The following is a 26,989-nucleotide window of genomic DNA, read 5'->3' as shown; positions in this document are numbered from 1 at the left end:
TAATTTTAATTTTGAATAAAGAATGCAAAAAACAGTTTTTCCTTGTTCAGCTAGATATTGTATTAGGATTCCTAAGAACTATGATTTTAAAGAATACGTTGAAAACGTAAAAAAATTAAAGGCATTAATAATAAAATGTGCTAGTTCTTCGACTGCTTCAGATTCTCCTAAAACCCTATTAAAGGTCAACTGAATCATTTTCAGCACAAACTTAAAGTTAAAACTCATCAATAGACAAAGTGCAATATATTCATTGACTGCTTCAGTTTATCCTTAAAAAGAAAAGTACGTTTTAGTTAACCTCACCTTCGTAGCAGTAGAAGTGTTTTTGTTCATCACAATAGTTGTAGCTCCATGTTCCTGCTGTGTTTAACACAGTAGCACATGTCTTGTTACTTTGTCCATCAACCAAATCTCCAAGACTTTCCCAGTTTCTGAAGGAGGAGTTACTCCCATCTGACCACCTCCACGTGTCTCTGAACAGACCGATCCTCACAGAGCTGTAAGATGCCAAGGTTGGATCATCCAACTGGTCCAGTCCACTGACCAGGTCTGTGTAATGTTGTCTGCAGTGATTCTGAGCCTGAGGCCAAGTCATTGGTGTTGTAATATAATGAAATGTGTTGTTTGATTGTTGTGTTTCTGGCGGAAAAAAAAGTAGATTTTATCAGCACAGTTACTAGTAATAGTAAAATGATAAATTAAATGCATCTGTAACATTTCGTTAAGTGTACTGTAGTTTTACCAAATTTTTATTGATAATCTGTTTTTTTTTAAATTCCGTAAAAATATATTGAAATTTAAAGCAATTGTAAAACAGGAGCATGTAGACACATAGTAACAACATTAAACATATTTCTTACCACTGTAACAAATGAATGAAACATTCGCTTTACAAGGATAATCACGCCATTGTTTACTGTCCATCAGAGCACAGTTCTCGGGTGGATTTTTTCCTCCATCATTTGGTTCTCCTCTCGCCCATCTAGTATCAGTGTCATTAAACTCCAGTCCTGGCAGAGACCAGTGCCACGTCCTGTTATCTTTTCCTGGGTAGCTGTGCAGACCAATCCAGGCTTCATCCTGATTCTGTGTAGAGCTACAGAGTCTCCTCATGTCTGTCATGTCAGACACTGTGGCCAGGTCTGTATATGTCTCTCTACAGTACGTCTGAGCTTCATACCAGGTCTTGTTCTCTCTAATAAAGTGGTACTGATACATGGAACATGTGGAAAAGGAGCACTGACCTGAGAACACAGGAAACACTGCAGAAGATGAAAAACATCAAAATCACACTGACCTAAACTTACTGTAGACCTTTCTGCTAATTTAACCTGGTGCTGTTTATTAACTACATTATTCTGCTATGTTCTGATACATGTGGACCATTAGAATCCACAGTCATCTGCATTGTGTTTTACATTTCAATTTCCTTTTAAACACACGGAGCATATAATTGTAGTAAAATGGGCAAACGTGAAAAAGTTATATTTGTTACTAATGAAGCTGTTTCTTTTTATTGATGCAATAACATGGCAGATTCTTTTTTTATTCTTATTATAATGTTAAAATGCTTTCTTGGTGATTTTGTTTTATGTGGTTTCTAGCAGCATCAGCATCATCTACTCTAGATGTGATCAGATTATCTACTTACCCATCAGAACCACTAGAACCAGAGTCCACTGCATCTTTTCTTTGCCTGGAACCAAAACCAGTAGTTAATGAGTTGTCTCAGATTTTCAAGAAAAATATAATAAAACGGTAAAATAGAACCTTTCTGCAAAAAACCGTATTTGTTCACAACATGAATTCAAACATTGTTTAAGACATTGTTTAGTTGCCAAACAGACAGATTCAACTCACTGATGTTTCTCCTTGTTCTGCTCACAGACTGATCATAATAAAACACTGTTGACTCTTTAATATCGTACATATAGGCAGCTGTTTCTGTTTAGCTTCCTGTATGTCAGTATTTGAATATTACAATTTCTGATGTTTATCACACTTCCATAGTGTGATCTGCCTCTGACTTTTTCCTCTTTGGGAATTCCAGTTACATTAACATTCTCACTTCCTCCTACTTACACTAACGGTTGTTTGTTTATTTCTGTCGTGACCACACTTGTTCATGTGAGATGAATATTATGTTGTGAAAGTAGGAGGTTGTTTGCACAGCACATTCATAGTACAGTTGCTCCTTTTCTATTTGCATATGTCTCAAATTTTTGTTAGTTATTGTGTAAAGTTGTGTAAAGGTATTTAATTCTATTTTTTTCTATTTCTATTTTCTATTTTGAAAATGAACATCTCAACAAATGCCCCATCAGCCCTGACATGTTACAGTTTAGTTGGGATTACGTAAAAATGCCTTAGTTCTTTTTTTCTTTTTCTGTTTGGTGACACCTTTTGTTAAATATCACCACACAATATTCACCTTGTCTCTCGTTACACAACTCTCCTACTAATCACCAGTTTACACTGAACATACAGTCAGCATTTTGTCAGTTGCTCTTCACTATTTGTATTTAGTCACATGGTTGTGTTTCAGTGAAAGACACATAAAACCTGATTCACAAATGCAGTAAAATGCTTAAATGCAAATGAAAATAAATGAATAGTATTATAAAAAAAACACTTAACAGCAGAAAATGCATTGACACATTCAGCAAACAGTTCAGTACATGTTCGTGAACTGAACATGCACAACATGGTCGCTTTCAATTGAAGGTTAAAAAGCTTCTGTCTAAACTAAACCATGTACAGTAGTTAAACAATAAAAAATATACTCACAAATAAGCAGTAATAAATGCTGGTTTTAAGGCATTAATGTGCTGTTGATTGTACAGTGGCATCGAGAAATCCTAATAAATGAAGTGTAATTAGCTGATTTTTTTTAGAGATGCCTTCTGCGAAAAGAACACGTTTATGAGAGTCTATGGGACCAAAGTCAGCTCTTGTGGCTCAAAATTGGCTCCTAATTTATTATCACTCTGCGCTTCATATTTTAGCTGAATTTAGAAATTATAAAAGGTTTGTGTGTTTCTAAGCATTTGTTTATTCCGTGTTCCCATAAAAGCCTTATTTTAGTTTTTCTCAGTCGCTTTAGTTCAATTATCAGGTCAGAATGAAATTCTCAAAACTATTTGTTCAATCTTCACATCATGATGTCACTTGTGCACATCATATAAGCAGTTTCTCACTTCTTTGAACAAGTTGCAAATTCTTTGGTACATGCATTCAAATGATTATGTACAACTCCCTGCTCTTTGCTACATTATCAATTGTTTGTGTCATGTTGATCAAAATGTATTATATAATTCACTGTGCAATAGTCTTACTCCTCATCTAATCATTAGTTCATTGTATAAGTCTATAACTGCCAAATGGTTGACCAAGTTGTCATAATGTGACAAACATATTTCTATACATCTCCATTATAGTTTTTTTTCGAAATCTGTCCTGATTTGGTAAATTGCTCTCAGGTGACTTGACTTTCTCTAACAAAGGTGCATCTCAATAACCACCACCCGGCAAGTATATGTATATATGGCTGGAGCACAACACAATGTTCCATGTCTGACAATGGTGTGCTTACACATATTCCCATAATTGGTCCATACAACACAGAGCATCTTATCACCTTTCTAAAAACTCTCTACAGAGATCTCAACCCTGAAGAAGAGAGGGGTCAGAGTGGAGATCACCTGCCAACGTATGTGATAGTTTGGGACAATGTGAGATTTCATCACTCCAACACCATCAGGCATCAGGATGGAAAGTTTATGATCACCAGCCACATAAACAAATGAGCCTCCTGGCTGCCATTGTCCAGTCTCTTGCAATCAAACAAAAAGGTGTAACTTACATTTTACAGTAATTTTCATCCAAACAGAACCTCCCTCCAAAGTACACAGTAATACTGACAACATGACTAAGTAATTAGACTGTCTTGTTCGTAGACAATGACACAAGGACTTGACATTCTGATGGCACTGACATGTTCAATGACATAAAAACTTAGTTTTGAGAGATGAACTAAAGATTTTGAGCATGTTACAGGCTTTTGCAAGAAATCCACAGTGTTTTGCTGTTTGTACAAATTGTTTTGAGAAGTGCACACAAATATTTGCAAACTTCAATTCTGATCTGAGAATTGTACTAAAGCGACTGAGAAAAACTGTAATGCAGTTTTCTATTTAAGAAATATACAGTCACTACTGTTTAACATTATAATCAAACCTGCACTCAGGTTCGGCGTCTCCAGTATCATTGGAATGCTTCCAGATGCAGCTTCTTTTTCAGTTGTCGGCCATTTTTAACTTTTTCCGTACTTGCTTACTTTCAAATCTGGCTCTCCGTCTGTGCACCTGTACCACTACACCCGCTGTTTTTTTAGGAGCCTCTGGTCCTCGTACGTGATTGGCCGAATGGTGTGCCCATAAAAGTAGTCTTGTGTTCGTGTGTATGGATTTTCAGCACAGCTGACCAATGACGGTTGAAGATTCGTTTGAGGATAGATAGATAGATAGATAGATAGATAGATAGATAGATAGATAGATAGATAGATAGATAGATAGATAGATAGATAGATAGATAGATAGATAGATAGATAGATAGATAGATAGATAGATAGATAGATAGATAGACAGATACAGACAGACAGACAGACAGACAGACAGATAGATAGATGTCATAGTTCACGTTATTTCCTGTTTTATTTTGTAATACTTCCTGTTTCTCAGTTCAGTTCCCGGTTCATTCAGCACACCTGTTAACAGTTAATTAATCAACACCAGTATATAACCTCCACCTCTCACAGACTCCAGTTGCCAGATTGTTTAGTTCCGTACTTCTTTCCAGCATTTAGTATCTTGTCTCCCGTGTATTGATCCTGACTCCCTTGACTACTGTATTCTGCCTGAACCTTGTTTGCTACCTTTGCCTGGAGAAGAACCTTGCTTGAACATCTGACCGTGAGTTTGCCTAGCCCTTGTCTGTACCGTCACCGAGATCCTCTGTGTACCGAACCCTGCCTGTCTACTGGATCTGAGATTGCCTGCTCCCCTTCTGTGCATTAATACCGTGCTCTCTGTGTATGACCTGGACTGTCTGACTCTGCTAATAGAAATAAAGCCTGTCTTTATTCTCAACCTGCCTTTGTGCTGTGCATGTGGGTCCGACGCCTGCCCTAGTCTGACAGAACAATCTGGCCAGAAATGGACCCCGCCAGCACAGAGAATCTCCGTGCGCAGCTCTTGGCCCAGGAGCAGCGGTTTACTGAACAGGAGGAGAAAACTAATGCAGCGCTCCAGAGGCTAGCCGAGTGTGCACTTCGGCAGGAGAACGCGGTAGCAGGACTGACAGAGGCGGTGAACCATTTGACTCAAGGTCCAGCGGGGGAGACGAGACCGACTCAGAACACCGCGTCCGCGACAGCGACCCTTGGCCGTCGCCCCGGAGACCAGACTGGGCGCCCCGACACGGTTCTCGGGTGAGTCGGGAGACTGTCGCGCCTTTCTCACTCAGTGTGAGATTCATTTCGAACTGCATTCACCCGCTTTCCCCTCGGAGCGATCTCGAGTGGCATACGCCATATCGCATCTGACGGGAGACGCGGAAGCGTGGGCAACAGCGGAGTGGCAGAACGGCTCTCCCTGTGTGTCTACTTTCGCTGCCTTCGCAGTAGCACTCAAGCAGATTTTCAGGAAGTCACCCCGGGGCGCGAGGCGGCTCAGCGCCTGGTGAACATTCGTCAGGGCGGAAGATCGACCGCTAAGTACGCGATAGAATTCCGGACGCTAGCGGCAGAAGCCGGCTGGGACGCCACAGCGTTGGGTGACGTATTCATCCGCGGACTATCCCGGCGGGTTAAAGATTGTTTAGCGGCGAGGGATCTACCCAGCGACTTGAATGCGCTGATAGCTCTGGCCATTCAGATTGACTGCAGACTGGGGAGCACTGAGCGGGAGCATCACCGGGAAGAGAGACTGCGGGAGGACCGCCGACCCCGCGCTACGAGTCCCAGGAGGGGATATCGGGAGCCTGGCGGCCAGCCCAGTCCACGGAACCCGGAAGTAGGACAGACGCCGGAGGAGCCAATGCAGATCGGGCGTGCACGGCTCACGGAGGAGGAGAAGCGGCGTCGACGCTCCCAGAGACTCTGTATGTACTGCGGCCAGGCGGGGCATTTTGCCTTACACTGCCCACTAAAAGATCAGGCTCATCGCTAGCGCGGAGGGTAGCGGTGAGCCGAATGGTCCTTGGTAGCGCCTCCGCTCGCTCACTTCTGACGGTCACGTTAATCTCCAGGAACCGATCCGTCCAGCAAGCTGTGCTTATTGATTCGGGAGCCGATGCCAGTCTCATGGACGCAGGGCTAGTGGAACGACTGGGTATCGCTACGCTACCCTTGGCTTCCCCCGTGGAGACGGCGGCGCTAGACAGATGGCGGCTCTGGAGAATCACTCACCACACGGAGCCGGTAATCATGACTTTTGCTGACGCACATACAGAGAAGATAACGTTCCTGGTTGTGGATTCCTGTTACCACCCGGTGGTGCTAGGACATACATGGCTGAAATTACATAATCCAACTCTAGATTGGCGCAGTGGGGAGGTGAGTCGATGGGACACTGATTGCCAGAACACGTGCTTTTAGTCTTCAGTCTCTCAGCAGGAGCCTACGGGTGCAGCAGCGACAGCCGGAGAGGAGATCGAGCAGGCCGATCTAACAGGAGTCCCTGAATGTTACCACAACCTCAGCACAGTGTTTTGTAAGTCCCGAGCGACGTCTCTACCCCCCCATAGGAAGCACGATTGTGCTATCAACCTGCGCCCAGGGACCACGCCACCCAAAGGTAGATTGTATCAACTCTCACCCAAGGAGAACCGGGCCTTGAGGGAATACTTGGATGCAGCGCTCGCGTCAGGAATAATCCGCCCTTCTTCCTCGCCTGCTGAGGCAGGATTTTTCTTTGTAGGGAAAAAGGACGGCTCATTGCGACCCTGCATCGATTACCGGGGTCTCAATGATATCACCATTAGAGACTCATACCCTCTACCTTTGCTGTCCTTTGAGCCTTTGAGCTGTTGGCAGGGGCCACCCACTTCACCAAGTTGGATCTCCGTAATGCGTACCACCTGGTACGCATCCTAGAGGGGGACGAGTGGAAGACGGCCTTCAACACCCCGAACGGTCACTACGAATACCTGGTCATGCCCTTCGGCCTCACCAACGCGCCAGCCATCTTCCAGGCGTTCGTAAATGAGGTATTGGGTCCGATGATCAACGACTTTGTCTTTGTATATCTTGACGACATTCTGATCTTTTCTCGCTCCGAGGAGGAGCATATAGCACACGTCCGCCTAGTGCTTAAGAAGCTGTTGGAGCACCGCCTGTTCGTGAAGGCGGAGAAGTGCGAGTTTCATGCCGACAGAGTTTCGTTTTTAGGGTTTCTTGTTTCTAAGGACAAGATCGAGATGGATCCGGCCAAGACCAAAGCGGTCCAGGAGTGGCCGGTTCCGCAGAGTCGCAGGGAGGTGCAACGCTTCTTAGGATTCGCTAATTTTTACCGCAAGTTTATCAGACGGTTCAGTGACCCGACTGACGGTAGGATCCACCCATGCGCGTTCATGTCTCGGAAATTGTCTCCAGCAGAACGCAACTATGACATTGGAGATAGAGAGCTACTTGCAGTCAAGGTGGCTCTAGAAGAGTGGAGACACTGGTTGGAGGGGGCCGACCAACCCTTCTTAGTGTATACAGACCATAAGAACCTCGAATACCTTAGAACAGCCAAAAGGCTGAACTCACGCCAAGCCCGGTGGGCTCTGTTGTTTAGTCGCTTCAATTTTCACCTTTCATACCGTCCCGGATCCAAGAATGTTAAACCGGATGTCTTGTCTCGCCTGCACGACGCGCAGCATGAACCGGCAGAACCCGAGCCCATCCTGCCAGCTGGATGCCGGGTGGGAGCAGTTGCCTGGCCAGTGGAGCAACGAGTACGGGAGGCCACACGAGACCTTCCAGCTCCACGCGGCGTCCCGCCCAACCGACTGTTCGTGCCACCAGACCTCCGAGGGGAGGTGATCCAGTGGGCCCACGCGTCACTGGTGAGTGGGCATCCGGGGGCACCACGCACCACGTTTAGACTGGGAGAACGGTTCTGGTGGCCGACCATGAAAAGAGACGTACGGGAATACGTTGCGGCCTGTCCCGCGTGTGCCATGAGCAAGGCTTCCCACCAGCGACCGGCAGGTCTGCTCCAACCCCTGCCGGTACCACATCGTCCATGGTCACACGTGGCACTAGATTTTGTAACCGGCCTACCACCCTCCCAGGGGAAGACGGTAGTCATGACGGTGGTAGACCGGTTCTCCAAGCTAGCCCACTTCATTCCTTTACCCAAGTTGCCATCGGCCAAAGCTACAGCCCAGGCTATGCTGGAACACGTCTTCCGGATCCATGGATTCCCGATCGACATCGTGTCGGACCGAGGGCCCCAATTCTTCTCATGATTCTGGCGGGAGTTTTGTAATCTTATCGGGGCAGAGGTTAGCTTGTCATCGGGGTACCACCCCGAGTCCAATGGCCAGGCCGAACTGGCCAACCAGCAGCTGGAGGTGGGACTGCGGCTCCTCGCCTCCAGGAACCCGGGTTCTTGGGCCAGCAAGTTAGTATGGGTGGAGTTTGCCCATAACACTCTGCCTTGTGCCTCGACTGGATTAACCCCTTTTCAGTGCGCTTATGGATTCCAGCCACCATTGTTTCCCGCTCTGGAGGAAGAGGTCCACGTTCTGTCAGCACACGCATTGGTCCGGCGCTGCCGCCTCACGTGGTTGCGGGCACGGCGAACCATGCTGCAGGCACATGATCGATACAAGAGGGCGGCGGACCGTAAGCGGACACCGGGTCCGATGTACAAGGTGGGTGACCAGGTCTGGTTGTCCACCAGGGACCTCCGACTACAGGCACAATCTCGTAAGCTAACCCCGAAATTCATTGGCCCATATACTATTTCTCGTGTCATTAACCCAGTGTCTGTGAGGCTCTCATTGCCCAGGACTATGAAAATCCATTCGACCTTCCACATCAGCCGTCTCAAGCCCTTCCGGTCATGTCCCATGATCCCTCATCACCAGCCGCCTCCTCCACCACGGATCATAGACGGAGGTCCCACCTACACGGTCCGGGACCTCCGCGACTGTAGACCCCGGGGACGGGGCTTCCAGTACCTGGTGGACTGGGAGGGATACGGGCCGGACGAACGCTCCTGGGTACCGGCCCGAGACATCCTGGACAAGTCCCTCATCAGGGAGTTCCACGCAGCGCATCCTGAGGCCCCGTCTCCAGACGGGATGGGGCGACACGACCAGGGTCCAACAGATGAGGAGGAATCTGGATCTGGTCCCTCCTCCTGATGTCCTCCCTCCGCCCACCCTGCTTCGGCGTTCGGCCGGGGGGGGGATTCGGGCCCTCCTCCTACGGCCTCCCTCCGCCCGCCCTGGGCGGGGGGGCCCCGTTGGCGCCGTGGAAGACGCCATGGGGGGGGGGGGGACTGTCATAGTTCACGTTATTTCCTGTTTTATTTTGTAATACTTCCTGGTTCTCAGTTCAGTTCCCGGTTCATTCAGCACACCTGTTAACAGTTAATTAATCAACACCAGTATATAACCTCCACCTCTCACAGACTCCAGTTGCCAGATTGTTTAGTTCCGTACTTCTTTCCAGCATTTAGTATCTTGTCTCACGTGTATTGATCCTGACTCCCTTGACTACTGTATTCTGCCTGAACCTTGTTTGCTACCTTTGCCTGGAGAAGAACCTTGCTTGAACATCTGACCGTGAGTTTGCCTAGCCCTTGTCTGTACCGTCACCGAGATCCTCTGTGTACCGAACCCTGCCTGTCTACTGGATCTGAGATTGCCTGCTCCCCTTCTGTGTATTAATACCGTGCTCTCTGTGTATGACCTGGACCGTCTGACTCTGCTAATAGAAATAAAGCCTGTCTTTATTCTCAACCTGCCTTTGTGCTGTGCATGTGGGTCCGACGCCTGCCCTAGTCTGACAATAGATAGATAGATAGATAGATAGATAGATAGATAGATAGATAGATAGATAGATAGATAGATAGATAGATAGATAGATAGATAGATAGATAGATAGATAGATAGATAGATAGATAGATAGATAGATAGATAGATAGATAGATAGATAGGTACGTACATACATATAAGTGTCTTGACCAAGGACACTTCAGCTCTACCTTCTGATTCACTGTTGCTGTTGTGCCAGTGCTAATCAACTGCTTTCAATGTAGTGCTTGCAGAGCTGTGCACTGTAGGTGGGTTGAGCTCTGCATCATCTAGGTGCTCTGATTAGTAATTGCAAAAAAAAATATTAATAACTTGTCATTAATCATCATGCATCTGTCTCTTTTCATTTTGTAGGTCAAAGCTGTTCGTCGGTCCGTGGCCTCTCGTGCTGTCAGGTTAACTGCCACCGTTGTGCCATTTGGTGCCATTACATCTGCAAACACGCTTTGTTTCAAATAACCATTCTCCAGCGTGTAGTTGTGATGCAGACTCAGCTCCTTCCAGACTCCAGAATGATGTGCCTATCATTAGCAAGACTCCCAAAGAGACTGAACCTACACCAGGTGTGGAGAACATGACACATTATGTTTTAAGATCAGCAGGATCATCTGCACTGTGGTCAGACTGTTGTCACCCGGTAGAAGCCATATTTACTGTATCAGACAACAACATTTACTTTGATAAGACAATAATAATAGTGTCAGTGACTGGTTCTGTCATTAACTGACTCATTAACTACACTTAGTATATTTGTTCATTTTTATTGTTGGTTGTGTTGCAAACAAAGTTTTACTGAAAATTCTTTGCTCTGGGTGAATTCCAGTAACATCTACCTTTGCACTTCCTGCTTTTTACACAAATGGGCTTTTGTTCATGTCTGTCATGTCCACATTTGGTGCTGTGAGCTGAATATCAACCTGATAAATTTTCATGTTATAAAAGCAGCAGGTTATTAGTGCTCTGCAGCACGAGTAGCTCTTTTGTTATTTGCATATTTGTCAGATTTCATGATTTATGTGATTATTACATCAGTTCACAATAAGCATAAGCATGTTTGTCATTTGCTCCTGTAGCAATCCACGTCTGGACTGGGGTAACCTGACCTACATGTGAACTTAACTCCGTCCATTGAAGAGCCTCTACGTCCTCTCCAGTCCCCAGAGATAAGGGACCCTGAATCTTTCTCCACAACAGGAGACTGGTTTCTATCACCACAGGCACCAATTGACACCAACATCCCAAATGTCCATATCAAAGAACCATGAGTCCACTTTGTTGATCTACCTGTAAATCTCTCAGGATTCCACCTCTGCTTATCATGCCAAAAGGACAGGCTGTCACATTTATCACTGAGAAGCTGCCTCTCCCAGAACTGGGACCACCAGCCATAAAATGTGGAAAGTGCTCATCAAGAGAACAAAAGACTTCATTTAGACACAAGTTCTGGTTCAGATGCACCAGAACTTTTAACTTCCATTAAACAGATGCCATTGTATTCTGTGGACAAAATGTTTTCATTTGATATTAGATTGGTTTCTGTGTGATGTTTAATGCCTGATCTACAGATTTGCCAGGAAATTTCTAAAGTCACAAAGGGACTCCAACTCATCACCATGCTTTCCTTTGTGTGAAGACACAAAGTTGATATACAGATATTCACCTTCTTTACTTCTTTTAATCTGTGCAACATACACATGGACTTACATTTTTAAGTGTTACAATTGTTTAATTAGTAATGTCCAGGTTAGGTCATTTATAATTTGATTTTGCTTGCATTTGTTATTCGTGTATGTTTTAGTGTTTACTGGGTGTTACATAAGACAAGACCAGTCATGATGAATAACATTTCATTTGTTACAGCGTTGTAAGGGACCACATATAAGACCTTAATATTCTATGCATTTAATATTGCTGTTTAACCATTCTGACTTCTCTGCTTATTTGAGTGTCAAAGTGATCGTTACATGTGTATTGTGTTATGGTCTGATGGAACTTTGAGCTTGATGAAAAGAGGAAGCTTAGTAATACCAGATTTAGGAGCGATCCAAATCAAATAGTTTGATACTTGATCTGAAGAGGTGGAACTCTTCACCACTGGTTGAACTAAATTCTCCGCCCTGCATTGACCACTGCCCCAGGGGTATTTAAACCAGTGACACTCTAGGCGAATCGGATTTCCCTCTATCTTCAAACTTCTTTCACCTTTTCTCTTTGTGTCGCATTACTTTTCTTTAATTTTCCTTTGTTCTTAAATTTTGTAAACCTAAGTTAAACTTAGAAACACGAACGAACAACAATTTTTGTTACGTTAGAAAGTCAACAAGAAACTACGCGAAACTGAAACTATAACAAACAGTTATTAATTGACTTGCTATTTTTGATCGAACTAATTAAATTAGATTCCAGCCCGTTTGCTTTTTGGGCTGATTTAAGTAGCGCTGACGCTTTGAAACACCTTGAAAGTCCAGTCTGGCTGACTGTTACTTCGCTGAACCCGAGCCGTCATCATCAATCGCGGGCGACGATTCCTGACCCAGAGGCCGTGGCACCTGGACCAGAGAGGGCACGCCTGCTCAACCAACCGGTAACGGGAGACGCTGCACAGCGGCTACAGCTCCAAACTAAGGCAAGACGAACATCTCTGATCCTCTGAGAAGTCTGGTGTTTCTCAAAGTGCTGAAATTGAACATTCCAAATTCATTAGTTGTCCTTAGATTTGAATTAGTTAGAGACAAATACTCTTTTCGCTTGATCAAAACCATTACACACTCTTGACCATTCTTTGTGTTTTCACTCATTGATTCATTCACTGTTCATCATTTCATTCTGATCATTCTCTCATTTTCTGTTCTGTTTATTTGAGTATTTCCATATTATGTTATTCATATATCCAGTAGTGTTAGATTAATAAACGTTAAAAGGAATCTGGTTTTGTGTGCATTGTTTTTCAGATTTAAGCAGAAGTCACTGAACCGCGTCAAGAATTCACGGCATAAGAGACTGATTTGGTTTTATCACAATAAAGTTGTCATTGTTGTTCATAACTAATAACTCATTGAATTGACATCTGGCGTTGACTAGATTGATACAAGCGTGGTTTCAGCTTTAAAACAAACCTGGTGCCCCAACTTCGAGGTATATTAATGTTTCTGCATTAATATCAAACTCTTAATTAATTTGAATCCGCTACACTCCCTCACTGTTTGTATTTGGTTGTATGTTTGTATTTCACTGATTGCAAATAGAAAACCAGTTTCACAAATGCAGTAGAATTTTTAATTGCAAATAAATGAAGTGTTGTTAAAAAGGCTCAACAGCAGAAAATGTATAGACACATTAAGAAAACTGCACCATAAAATTAAATATAATAGTAAACTAGTTAATCACTGAAAACCATATTTATCATATAAGCAATAATAAATACTGGTTCTATCTGGCAATTTTATGCTGGTGATTGTAAAGTAGAATGGGAGGGAAATACTAATACATGGAGTATTGGAGACACCTGTAACGTAACCTGTAACCTCCCAGCAGGTTACTTAATTCTACACAGTAACCAGTAAGTGTAGCAATACATTTTGATATTATCAACAATATTCAAATATATACACTGTATATCTTGAGACTCTGTAAATAAACTGCATCATAAACTCACCTGTGTTATTTTGGACCTCGCTATTTTTTGTAACAATTTACTACTCAAGGTAGAGGTTGAGAGCTTGGCAACGCTGCTCCCCCTGGGGGTGCTGGCGCCTGGGGAGCTAGTGTGAGGTGCCTTGCTCAAGAACACAATTGACCCCACTTCTAGCAGGGGTTGAAAACCTTCTGCTTCCAATCACAATGCTCTACTCACTGAGCTACTGTACCAGGGGAGGGGAAGGTTTTGAAATAATGACAAACTCACTCAACTGTGACCAGACAATATTTTGATCCCTGATGCTGATAAAATAGACTGTCTATAGAAGTCTCCCCTGAGCATTCTAGGATTTATGGGGTAAGTTGAATGGGGTTGTTTGTGTCATAGTTGTGAGAGCAAAAGCAAATCATGTACAGTTACATTTTTACTTAAAGTGAAAACAAAACTATTGGACTTTTTCTGCTAACCAAACGTAGGGCATTGTTTCGACTGAGATCCACAGGTTTTGCAAAACAGAAGCAGTCTCTGTCCCTTCCCTTCTTCGTTCTTTGACTACTGTAGCTCATTGACCTGGCAAATTTTTATGGCATCAAATTAAATGGCATCGTAATAACCGCTCTCTGGTTTTTTACTGTGATCAAAGGAGCCACTGTACGCTTTTCCGTGGTCAAATTAACCGTTGCAATGGTTGAAGTGCAGGATTCGTGCGATACTTACGGCAACAGTATTGCGATGAAGGGATCGCAGAGAAGTTCACTCTAGTGAACAGCGGAGATGATATTAGAGCTAACTCCCTAAAGAAACATACTGTAAACTGCAAAATATCAGAACTGAAGGAATTTACTGTGTATGTTTATGTAACATACAGTAGTGCTTATCGTTTTGGAATAATCCATTTCTAAATTGCTCTACGTACAGTAAACAGCCTTGAAACGAATGCCTTTTTCCAAAATGATGCAGTAAAATTGGATAATATTTGCTGTAGTAGTAGTCTATGAAGTACTAAGTATGTCAGGTTTTGGTTGTGTTTCCAGTTTTTTATTGAAAGGTCTTAGTTTGTCATCCATGTTGTCATGTTTTGGTTCCAGTTTTCATTTCCTGTTTTATTTTTGTAGGTGTCAGGATCCTGGGCTGGCTCTGCCTGTCAGGATCCTGGCCTGGCTCTGCCAGCCATTCTGTTTGATCTTTTTTTCGCCCTGGACCATGCCTTCTCCCTCACTAGGCCACGCCTCAGCTCTGGACCATCCCCACTCCCTCTCCTTTCCTCTGTAGACAGTAATCAGTTCAACTTACCACACCTGCACTTGCCCTCTGGATCCCTTCAAAGACTCCTGCAGCACAGCACTCTGTGCTGGGTCATTGCCATACACCACGGTCATACACCACGGTCATACGCCACTCTGTCCTTGTTTACCCATTGCACCATGCCGTTTGTGTCAGGTTGGTCCATGTGTTGGTTCATTGTTGTTGCCATGCCATGTTTGAGTTAGCCTTGTTGCGGTGCCATACCATGTTTGAGTTTGCCTCAGTGCCATACCATGTTTGAGTTAGCCTCGGTGCCATGCCAGGTGTTAGTTCTACCATGTTTTAGTTTCTCGCCAGAGTAGTGTGTTTTTGTTTTCTAGGCCTGTTAAATTTGCCCTGTGTGTGTGTGTGTGTGTGTGTGTGTGTGTGTGTGTGTGTGTGTGTGTGTGTGTGTGTGTGTGTGTGTGTGTGTGTGTGGCTAGCCCCTGCTGTATTGTTTTTTTTCATAAGGGAGTGTTTTGTGTGGTTTGGGGGTGTTGAACTTAAAATAAACTGGTTAAAATTCACGCCTGGTCCTCTCGGCTCTCTGACTTGGCCCAGACCAACTCCCATGATCCGCCATCTTGCGTGGCGGATCATGACAGTAGGACTTCCGGTTTTGTTCATGTCAGCTGTTTCCTGTCACTCCCGATTCACCATGCACTCCTGTATTTAAGCACCAGTAATCACCACATTCGTTGCCAGATTGTCGAGTTTAATACCACTTTCAAGCGTACCAGTATAGCTTACCCTGTTCAACGATCACGCTTGTCTCTGACTGCCGATCCCTCCCTGTTCCCTGACTGTACCTACGCCTGGATCTCTTGGTAACATTCTGATTGTCTGACCACGCTTTCGTCTACTCCCTGTCTGTACCTCTGCCGAGCTTACTCGTTGCCGAAACCTTGCCTGTCCCTGGAACCGAACCTTGCCTGCTCCTTTTGTGCCTTTAACCTGAGATTTATCGTGTATGACCTGGATTGCCCTGACTACATGGAGAATAAAGGAACTGCTTGTTAATTCATCACAGTGTCTGCACTGTGCATGTAGGTCCGAAATCCGCCGAAGCCTGAAAAAGTAGTAGTGTGAAGGAATAGGTCTAAATAGGAATGGCAGATTGACCCCAGGTACTATACAAACTACACAAAGTCTTATATATGCCAAATAATGGAAACAAACCTCTCAGACTGGGGCGTCTGGTGGCCATTAGTCCAAATCGATTGTCCAGCTCTGATCTGCAAAAACACACAGTATTAACAGGTATTTAAAGCAAGTAATAACATATAAGTTGCTGGATGACAATGTGAATAAGTGAAAGGGAATTTGGCTTCGAGTCCCTAATGGCTGCAGATAATCCATCCAGCATGGCTTTACAAGCTTTAGCAGGGTCCATACCAGCCGCACCTACAGTTGTAGAAATGAAACACACTTCACTTTTCAATCCTTGGCAAGAGGTCATAATTTAAATCATTTACAGTACATGTTTGTTTGATCTACTCATTCTACAGAACATGATCCATTAATGGACTGTCATTTGTTTGCAAATTCTACCTGAGTAAAATGATTGATGTTCTGTCTTATACAAATGTTTTAGATGTATGTAATTTAATGTAATAATTAACACATACAAATTAAAATAGGATAAATCACAGGTATACTATACAACTATCATGTTCCTAGAAGTACAGGTAGAGGAGGAGGAGTAGCATCAATTTATAACTCATATTTATTAATTACTCCTAAACCTAAACATAGTTATAACTCATTTGAGAGCCTCACTCTGAGCCTTTCTCACCCAGACTCTAAAACTCAGAAGCCAGTTGTGTTTTGTATTGTTTACCGTCCTCCTGCTCCATATTCAGAGTTCTTAACTGAATTCTCTGAATTCTTATCTGACTTAGTTCTTAGCACAGATAAAGTCATTGTAGTGGGAGACTTTAACATTCATGTAGATGTTGACAGTAACTGTCTCAGCACTGCTTTTAACTCCTTAATAGACACTATTGATTTTACAAGGCAGGTAAATGAACCCACTCATTGTTTTAATCATATCCTCGATCTTGTCCTGACATATGGGGTTGAAATTGATAATTTAATAGTTCTTCCCCAAGACCCTCTTTATCTCACCATTTCTTATTAACTTTTGAATTTAGCATAATTGACCTTACAATAGCTGGAAAGAAACGTTACTATAGCAGATGTTTATCTGACAACGCTGTTGCCAGATTCAAGCAGATGATTCCATCATCTTTTGCCTCAATGTCTTGTAGATACATAGAGCAGAACAGTCACCTTAATCCTTATGAACAGGTTGACTGTCTTGTAGATGATGCTGCAGCTTCTCTACGTACAATGTTAGACACAGTGGCTTCTCTGAAGAAGAAGACAGTGAATCAGAGGAGGTTAGCTCCGTGGTATAACTCAGAGATCCGCAGCCTAAAGCACAGGACCAGACAACTAGAAAGACAGTGGCGTTCCAACAAAATAAATGTAAACTGCATTGCATGGAAGGACAGTCTAATAAAATATAAAAAAGCACTTTGTGCTGCTAGAAAAACATACTATTCTTCCCTAATTGAGGAAAACAAAAACAACCCCAGGTTTCTTTTCAGCACTGTAGCCAGGCTGACTAAGAGTCATAGCTGTGTTGAGTCTACTATCCCCTTAAATCTCAGCAGCAATGACTTTATGAACTACTTTACTAATAAAATTATCACCATTAGAAAAAACATTCAGCAGCGACTTCTTCCAAATGACAGAAAGCACTGTCTGGATCCATCAACTCTAAATATACCAAATCCTCTGTCTTACCTAGACAGCTTCTTCCCCATAACTCATATGGAGTTAACCTCAATAATCAACTCTTCCAAGTCGTCCACTTGTCTTTTAGATACAATCCCAACCAAATTACTCAAAGAAGTTCTACCTTTGATCAGCTCGTCCATATTAAATCAAATCAACCAATCTTTACATTTAGGCTATGTACCACAGGCTTTTAAGGTGGCTGTGGTCAAACCTCTATTGAAAAAAACAACCCTAAAACCTGGAGAACTAGCCAACTATAGGCCCATTTCAAATTTACCCTTTATTTCCAAGATTCTTGAATAAATCGTGGCTAAACAATTATCTGACCACCTGAGTGGGAATAACCTGTACGAAGATTTTCAGTCAGGATTTAGAAAACATCATAGCACAGAAACAGCTCTGGTTAGAGTCACTGTCGGGATTAAAGGAACAGCATTGGGATGGTTTAAATCCTATTTGTTGAACAGATTCCAGTTTGTTCATGTTAATGAGAAATTCTCCACATGCACAAGGATTAGCTATGCAGTACCACAGGGTTCTGTGCTTGGTCCAATTCTGTTTAGCCTATACATGTCTCCTCTAGGTAAGATTATTAGAAAGCATTCTATTAATTTTCATTGTTACGCAGATAATACTCAGCTATATATGTCCTTGGAACCAAATGAAACAGATCAACTAGTCAAAATTCAGGGTTGTTTAAAAGACATCAAATCCTGGATGTCCCAAAACTTCCTTCAACTAAATTCAGATAAAACTGAAATTCTTATTGTTGGGCCTAAAAATCTGAGAGAGACACTATTGAGTCAGATAGCCACCCTGGATGGCATAACATTAGCTTCAGATTCTACTGTGAGGAACCTTGGTGTCATCTTTGACCAGGATCTCTCTTTTACATCACACATTAAACAAATCTCCAGAACCGCCTACTTTCATCTTAGAAATATAGCTAAAATCAGAAGCATCCTCTCAGAGCGATACAGAGAAACGGATCCATGCATTTGTTACCTCTAGGCTGGACTACTGTAACTCCTTACTCATAGGATGTCCTAACAACTCCTTAAAAAGCCTACAGCATATTCAAAATGCTGCAGCCAGAGTTCTGACAGGACTTACAAAGAGAGATCACATTTCTCCTACATTAGCTTCTCTGCACTGGCTGCCTGTAAAATGTAGGATAGAATTTAAAACTCTCCTACTCACATACAAATTACTCAATGATAAAGCTCCTTCTTATCTTAAAGACCTCATAGTTCCTTATGCTCCCAGCAGAATACTTCGTTCTCTGAGCGCTGGGCTACTTGTGGTTCCTCTTTAAATGTAGAACGGGGGACAGAGCTTTTAGATAGCAAGCTCCTCTCCTCTGGAACCAACTCCCTCTTCAGGTTCGAGAAGCTGACACACTTTCCACCTTTTAAGATTAGGCTTAAAACCTTCCTTGTTGATAAAGCTTATAGTGATGAGATGGTTTAGGTCACTGGCAATGATTGTTAGTCACAGGAACCATCTCTTTAGTTAAGATGCAATAGACATAGACTGCTGGGGGGCTTCATTTATACACTGAGCTCCTCTGTTTCCTTCTACCTCTTCTGTAAAATAACCTCCCATCATTGTTCTATGTTCAGCTAACCTTGTCTCTGTCTCTCCAGTAGTTGGGCTCAAATTTTGGTGTCTGTGATGGGCAGCTGCGGATCCAACCATCCTGCCTGTATCCAGTCCCTGGTCCAACCGTCCTGCCTGTGCTCTGTTGTTGCTTCTTGTTGTTGCTGATCATTTCTCTCTCTCTCTCTCTCGCCTCACCCCAACCGGTCGAGGCAGATGGCCGCCCACATCCAGCCTGGTTTTGCTGGAGGTTTCTTCCTCATCAGAGAGGGAGTTTTTCCTCTCCACTGTTGCTGTCAAATTAAATGTTTGCTGTATGTGGGATCTGTTGGCTTTAGTTGTGTGAGGTCTTAAACCTTACTTTGTAAAGTGCCTTGAGATAACTTTGTTGTGATTTGGCGCTACTTTTACCTCTTGAGGAGTGCAGACGTGTTTTCTCTCTGCTCCCACTCTGCTTTTGCTTGCAGTGTCCTTGTCTCGTCTTTTTCTGAGCACCCTGATCTGCTATTCTGGAATAACATTTTTGAACATGGAGCTAATAAACTGGTCACTCAGCGCATTGGACAAAATGTTTTCACAAAGGAAAGAATCTCCGGGAGAACCACTCTGCCCCTTGGGGACTTTTGCCTCCGGATACGTGCGGGACGCGTGGGATTCCTGGTGCCCCTTGTGTCTGGAGCCTCTGTCCATCGAGGATGCAGAGGATCTATTCATATTTTGGACTTTGATAACAGGGCTACTCATGATTGGCTTTGGTGCTGCCCTGCTTTATCGGAAGATTGGAAAGATTGGAAAATCACGGCCGGCTCATTGGCGTGTCCTCCGGCCGTGGAGCTACAAACGCCGATGGGGGCCATGGTTACTTGGCTGACGGAATTACACCAGAGGATGGCCCGGATTGAAGGACTGACAATTAACATCTCAGCTCGTTCGGATTTGCATCAGAGGATGACCCGGATGGAGGGACTCTTTAGTAACATCTCAGCCCGTTCGGATGCCCGGATTGCAGGACTGACTAATAAGATCTCAGCCCGTTCGGAGGAAGACAAGGGACTGAGGGATAACATCTGCAGACAGACTGAACACTTGGTTACTATGGTGACAGCCTTGTCTGACAGGCTTGAGGAGATGTCACGGGTGACCCCTGGTCCCACAAGAGGCAATGAATTCTTGGATTCATGGATTGTTAAAATGTATTAGAATTGGCTGTGTATTACTCTGTCCCTTCTCCCTCACCCCTCCCTTCCCGGGTCCAATCTAGCTCACCAGCTGTGCCTCTATCTATCCTCTTCCCCTGTTGTGACTTCCTTCAAGGACAACTGTTGGACTGACCTGTAAACATCTTGGTCGGCCTCGGTCATACTTCTATAAACAACACTTCACTACACTGATTCAGATACACCCCCTCCCACCCCACCTTACAGTCTCACTGTCTGCTCTCCGACCTTATCTATCTGTCCTGATGAACTCCAGCAAGGTTTCCACTTGTACTGTGTGCCACTGTATGTCCGTGTGTTTTTTATTGTTTGTACTGCAGTTGCTTCCACTGTCGGACTAGCGCCGGGCAACCTGGCTGATGATGGGAATTTCCCCGTTGTGGGACTAATAAAGGCATTCTATTCTATTCTAAATAAATTGAATTGAATTGAATATATTTGCACACAGACACATCCACATGCCTCCTAATACCAACCAGTGTTGATGGCTGGGAAGGACACGGAGCTTTAGCCTTTGCTCTCGCGGTGTGTCAGTATATTTTTGCAGTTATTCTGAAACAAATTTGGATCACCACTACAGTAAATCTAGCATGAATTATTTCTCTACACTGAAGAGACCCAGCTCCTGTGGTGCACCCAGCTCCTGTGGTGCACATGTTGTCCCGTGGTTCTTTTCTTTGAAGAATTACATTAAATCAGATGAGAATGAGAATGAAACAGTCAAGGTTCACAGTGAAAATGAATTAAATCATTATCGATTATAAAATCATATTTTGGTCATTTCATGATACTGTCACGTTTTAGGTCTACTTCCACTCCTACTCTGATGGACTTCCTGTTCATGTCACTTCACAGCTGTTCTCCCTGCCTTTACCGGTCCTCATTATCCACACCTGCCCATAATCAGTAATCTACTCCAGTATATAGCCTCCGCTTCACACACTCTCTAGCTGCCAGATTGTTGCGTGATTTCCACCACTTTCCAGCGTCCTGTATTCTAGCCTAGTCTTGTTATCTTGAACTCTGCTACTGACCACTGATACCGATTCTGTCTAGTCCCTGTCTGCTCTGTACGCCTTGTTCTTTGATCCTGCCCGGTAACGACTTTGCACGCTAGCTTGGCGACGACCCTGCCTCTGACGAAACGGTACTGTAATCTTGAACCTCTCGTTAACGAACCTTGCCTGCCAACGATACTGAGTCTGCCTGACCCTCTGTATTACTCATCATTGCCTACCTGTGTAGGACCCTGCCTGATCTGGACTCTGTCTTTTGGAATAAATCCTCATTTATCATCATTCAACCGTGTCTGTGCAGTGCATGTGGGACCCTGACAGATACTTATAACCTGATTTGAAGAGGAGTTAAATTAAGCAAACCACCTCCGTTTCTAAATACGTGTAATAAAATAAAAAACAAAAATAATCTTTCAAAGCAGAAAGAAATCTTGTGAAAGACGTTTCACCAAACATGAAGTTTCTTCACACTGACCTTGATCTGGGTCTGTATCATTTTTGAACCCTCTGAGATGCAGAGTTTCCTGGGCAGACTGGAAGGCCTATAGAGACACACATTCTGACAGTAATTAGCTGATACATTTACAGTATTTTTTGTGGATAATTTCTTTGCTCAGAGACTCAGTTTGTAACAACAATGCTATTTCAGTATGAGCTTTTCTGTAACAGCTCAAAGAGGCCACAGATCAGGAAACACGTCCCAGTGCTCACAGGGACTCTGCAGGTGTTTTTCTTTTACCTTGCTAGATTCTCTGTCATTGGGGTGAATGACGATAAGGACCAGAAAGGGGGAACTTCCTTTCTGGAGTACAACTCTGGATACCACACTGTGAGGAAAACACAGCATAGCACCAGTCCCAGGACGGTGTCACCAGGCTGTGTTGCTCCTCCTGCCTCAGTATAAAAGTTTGCAGTCAGCTTAGGTCCAGCCAAGTTGAACAAAGCCTTTGCAACATTGGTGGAAAGGGGGTCATGGCCAACTATAGGAGAGACCAGGACGTCCACCTACAGTGGTAGAATACATTCATTGTCAATGATTCTACCCACCATGTTAGTGGGTGAGCATGAGTTCTTCATGCATAACATTTTCATCAAACTAGTTATATTTGTTTATGTCTCACTTGCTGTGTTTCAATAGTTACCTGAAGGATCTCTACATGGACACCATCCTGTGCAGGTCCAGCAGTGGCTCCTCTCTCTGTGTTTTGGGCAGCAGCCCCAGTCTGGACCCCCACATCACTCGGCATCCGGCTTCTACCACTGGTCCCTTGGAGAATCCTTTCACATGCGTCATGCAGGGCTCTCACCACCTCCTCTCTGTTGTCAATCAGGATGATTGTGCTCAGGCTGCGACCTCCCTGACCACCAAACTCTTCCACGGCAGTTACAATAGCCTCAGAGCAAACAGCGGGAGGAACACCAAAAATACCTGAACTGATACACGGTACGGCTATAGACCTAAACTCCATCAATTTTGCTAAATGCAGAGCAGATGCGACTGTTTTTTTCAGTAAGAACTTTTCTCTGCCACCTGCTTTTCCAGCTTTGGGACCAACGGCATGCAGCAGTTTCTTACACTTCAGATTTCCCCCTGTGGTGACCACCACGTCCCCTGTACGTATCTTTCCAGTCTGCCTCACTAAGGCTTTGCTCTCCTTCTGCACCTCAGGACCACCTGCTTTGCTCAGTGCAGCAGCAACACCTCCACAGTGATCCAGATCCTCATTGGCAGCATTAACCAGGGCATCAGCCTCTAGTTTAGTGATGTCGCCCTGACACACCTGCACCTGGAGCCCATCACAGAGGCTGTAGCTAGCAACAGTGGAGCTTCCATTCTCACAAGGCACTTTTTGAAGATGTAAAAGGCACTTCTGACATTGAGAAAGACTTAAGAGATTTTCATAACCAGAGGAACTTTCCAAATACCTTGCTGCCCCTGGCAGGTCAATGGTGACTCCTGTCTGAAAAAGAGAGTCAAGGAATGGAACAAGCCATTTCCTGATTTCAGCCACTTTGACTGCTGTGCTGGACCTTCAAGAACCATCATTGGTCGAGAGGAAGAGGTTAAATAATGGAAGACCACGCCTGAGTGGTCAAAGTTATGCAGCTGAAGCAATTCTGGTAGCGTTTGTGACAACTCTGGGAAAGGGAGAATGACTTGGTGTTTTATTTCTGAGTGGTCCAAAATAAGCTGAGAGACAACTTCTCTCAGCTCCTCGACCTCTTTGCTGTGACCCAGTAAACACACTGTAATGTCTGAGACAAACACAGCCTGAACCCTCCACTGCCCCTGGTTCATCTCATTTGTCTTGGACTTTAGCTTTTCCCGAAGCTCAGACAGCAGAGGAGAACAATTAGGAACATCAAGTTTGACTTCCTTAAATTTTCCTTGTGTTTTTACTTTTGCATCTTCCACTTTTTCTGGAGAGATAGAGAGGAAGCGTAGCTCTGTGTCTCGTAACTCGATTTCAACGTCATCACTTAAACCCAAAAACTCACGGAGCATCCCTGGACCTCCATAGGCCTTCTTTAGGAAGGCCAAAACAAGTGGACTAATGTCAGGAACTGTAGTCTCTGACACAAACTTCTCCATATCAGAAACCAGCTCTATGACCAGAACAACCTCCTTCATGGAACCTTCCAATATTAACTGGCCAGAATCTCCCTGTGAGGCTTTCACTCCTGGAAAATCTTGTTCCAAACGCTGCTTAATCTCTTCCTGGAGAAGACGTAGTTTGCCTTCTCCTAGTCGACAAATGCTGATTTGCTTCTCACTAAGAACTGATTCCTGAGCTTTAATAGTAGAAACCTCCAAATTCTTCAAAGTGACATTCACCTGAGAGCATTTCCCTACAACAACAGCCATCCCAGCCTCACTGTACACCCCCACCTCACCTGTGTTCTGGTAGGAGCTGCAGCACTGAAGCAACGCTTTGACTTTGTGAGGGTCCACCTCATAGTGACACAGGTAGCTGTCAAACAGGTTGTCTATGCCAAGTTTCCAATCTCTAACTGTATCTGCATGTGCAGGTTGATCTAATCTCCTGACCACAACCCTTCCTTCCTCTGGGTAAATCTGAGCAGAGCAGGACACGGAGGTGAGTTCACTCTGCAGTTCGCTCCAGGCGGTGGGAAATTCACTGAGGTAACGAATGAGGAACGCGTCAGGGTGTAATTCATACTCTTCACCACTTGGGGTCAGGCTGGTAGTAGGAATGGGCTGCTGCAGGAAAGACAAATAAAATGTATTTATTTAGTCTGTAACATTTATTAAAAACTTAACCTGCCCACGCTGACCTGTGATGAAGCTGCCGCATCCAGTTTCGGGGTCACTGACTGACTGGGGGACACGGTGCTGACAGGGCTGTGAGGTTCTGGGTTGGTTCGTACAATCACAACCAGAGGACCATTTGCAAAGTCCAACACATGCTCAGACTTCTCCAGCACCCTTTGCTGAGCTGAGAAAAATAAAACATTATGTCAATGCCTTCAGCAGGTTCCAACAGCTGGTTTCACCACCACACCCTTTACAGGTTTTCACGTGACCTGTCACGTTGACACGATTGTTGAGTTAACAACAACTGACTTATATTTGAAGGCAGCCAAGTGGAAGTGAAACTAAATTAATGGAATTTTAAATAGATGCACAGTACACGAAATAAAAAAACACACAGTGGCAGACAAAATACTACATACTGGGCTGTAGTAGTAACACATCAAGTAAAATAGCGGACAAATAATCAACAGAGGCTCAAGTGAATGCAGCGCATACTTTCGCTTTCACCTGCGCGACGCCACATTTTAATGTCTTTCAACTGAGCCGTTTGCACGGACCAACTTTATGAACGTCTCACCTTCTCGCTCTTTAAAAGCAACACTGTAGCTTTTATCGCCTGTCTTCATCACACAGCCGCACTCGCCTCCGCCTGACTTGCGGCGGATTTTGAAGTAGTTGCGGATTCTCCTCCGCTGCTCTTCGTCCAGCTCGAGGCACTGGAAATAAACAGGGTAACAGTAGTCCTCCATGGCGTTGAATAGGTGAATGTATCAGCCACACACGGACGTGGTGTTGGTGCAGATGAGCGCAGAGCTGAACGTGTTGCTGTCGCCACTGACGCGCTTCCTGAGCTTCAGCACAGGACGTCCCGAACAAGCGACGCGGCTGTGTGTGGGTTTGATCCTCGGACGAAATGTGGCCGAGATGTCTTCTAATAAATATATCAACAAACCATAAAACACACCCAGCTCATACTTTTAATGTATTTCTGTTTGTCACAAGAAAAGTGTATTGTTGAGAAAGTTTGTTAAACGCGATGTGTTTACTAATTTCCTGTTTCCTAGTTCCATTGGTTGAAACAAATATCCGACAATACGATCTCATTTGGGAAATAAAACATACTATTTCTATATTGAATTTCTATAAATGCATGTTTAATCTACTACAGTATCAATATCTGGGCAACACGTGGAGAGATGCAACTGTAATTTAAAGTCACCAGTCACCTCCACACACACAGTAAAGGCACCTGACTGACCAGTGAATGTGAGTTTGTTTGGCCGTGAATTATCATCAGCTTTCAGTTTATGGCTGAGCTGAAAAACAAGATAGTGAGTTATGTTTTTGGCTTATTACTGTAAGTCTAAATCTGGGCAAGTCTTTTAACAAACGTTTTTTTTTCTTTTCAGAAATTAAGATGACTCAATGATATAGAACCAGCAATCAAGCACCTGATCCTGTTTAGACAAACAGACCCCTGTCCTGATTTATGGGGTGCCGATAGCACCTATAACTAGTTTTCTCACATTTAACTAAATGACACAACATGTTTTCTCACATTTAGTTAAATGTGCAAAAGTCTAAATATAAATATTAAATGTAAATGTAAATGTAAATGTTAAATGTAAATGTTAAATGTAAATGTTAAATGTTAAATGTAAATGTTAAATGTTAAATGTAAATGTTAAATGTTGGCCGAGAGTAAAACTGAATATTCATGAATGGGCAAGTAGACTCCATCCCTACCCTCAAACAGCGCTGGTCTCAGATCAGAGACGGGAACTCAAACACCTCCAACAGTGAGCGCAAACCCCGCCCACATCTGATCTGGAAACTTTTGTTTTTAGCCTGGACGTAACTTCGGCTAGCTAGTATAGTTAGCCAACTAATTCTCCACCGGCGCCACAGAAATATTCTTTTTAAACCTACTTGACTTCTCATTAATGGTGTTTACGACAGAACGGCAGTTTGAAGCGGAGCCTCAGCCCGCACACCTGCCGTTACAGCCCGTTCAATCTCCCCCAACGGGAGGGAGTCGGAGCTGGCGGCCATGATGGTT

At 43.9% G+C, this 26,989-nt stretch overlaps 1 protein-coding gene across 1 annotated transcript; it reads right to left on the bottom strand.

The window, feature by feature from the left end:
* Window positions 1–1,052: 1,052 nt before the first annotated feature.
* On the bottom strand, window positions 1,053–26,129 carry LOC114846810 (protein mono-ADP-ribosyltransferase PARP14-like). Its single transcript, XM_055506322.1, is given in 9 exon segments — window positions 1,053–1,247; window positions 1,655–1,699; window positions 16,196–16,251; window positions 22,129–22,195; window positions 22,393–22,658; window positions 22,775–23,677; window positions 23,680–24,876; window positions 24,951–25,111; window positions 25,508–26,129. Coding segments are annotated over 9 exon segments (2,916 nt in total). The 5' UTR covers window positions 25,680–26,129; the 3' UTR covers window positions 1,053–1,198.
* Between the last annotated feature and the right edge of the window lie 860 nt (window positions 26,130–26,989).

This window comes from Betta splendens, chromosome 2 (genome assembly GCF_900634795.4).
Source record: "Betta splendens chromosome 2, fBetSpl5.4, whole genome shotgun sequence".
NCBI classification, from domain to species: Eukaryota; Metazoa; Chordata; class Actinopteri; order Anabantiformes; family Osphronemidae; genus Betta; species Betta splendens.
The sequence above is the reverse complement of the archived record's forward strand: the minus strand, read 5'-3'. Positions and strand labels throughout refer to the sequence as shown.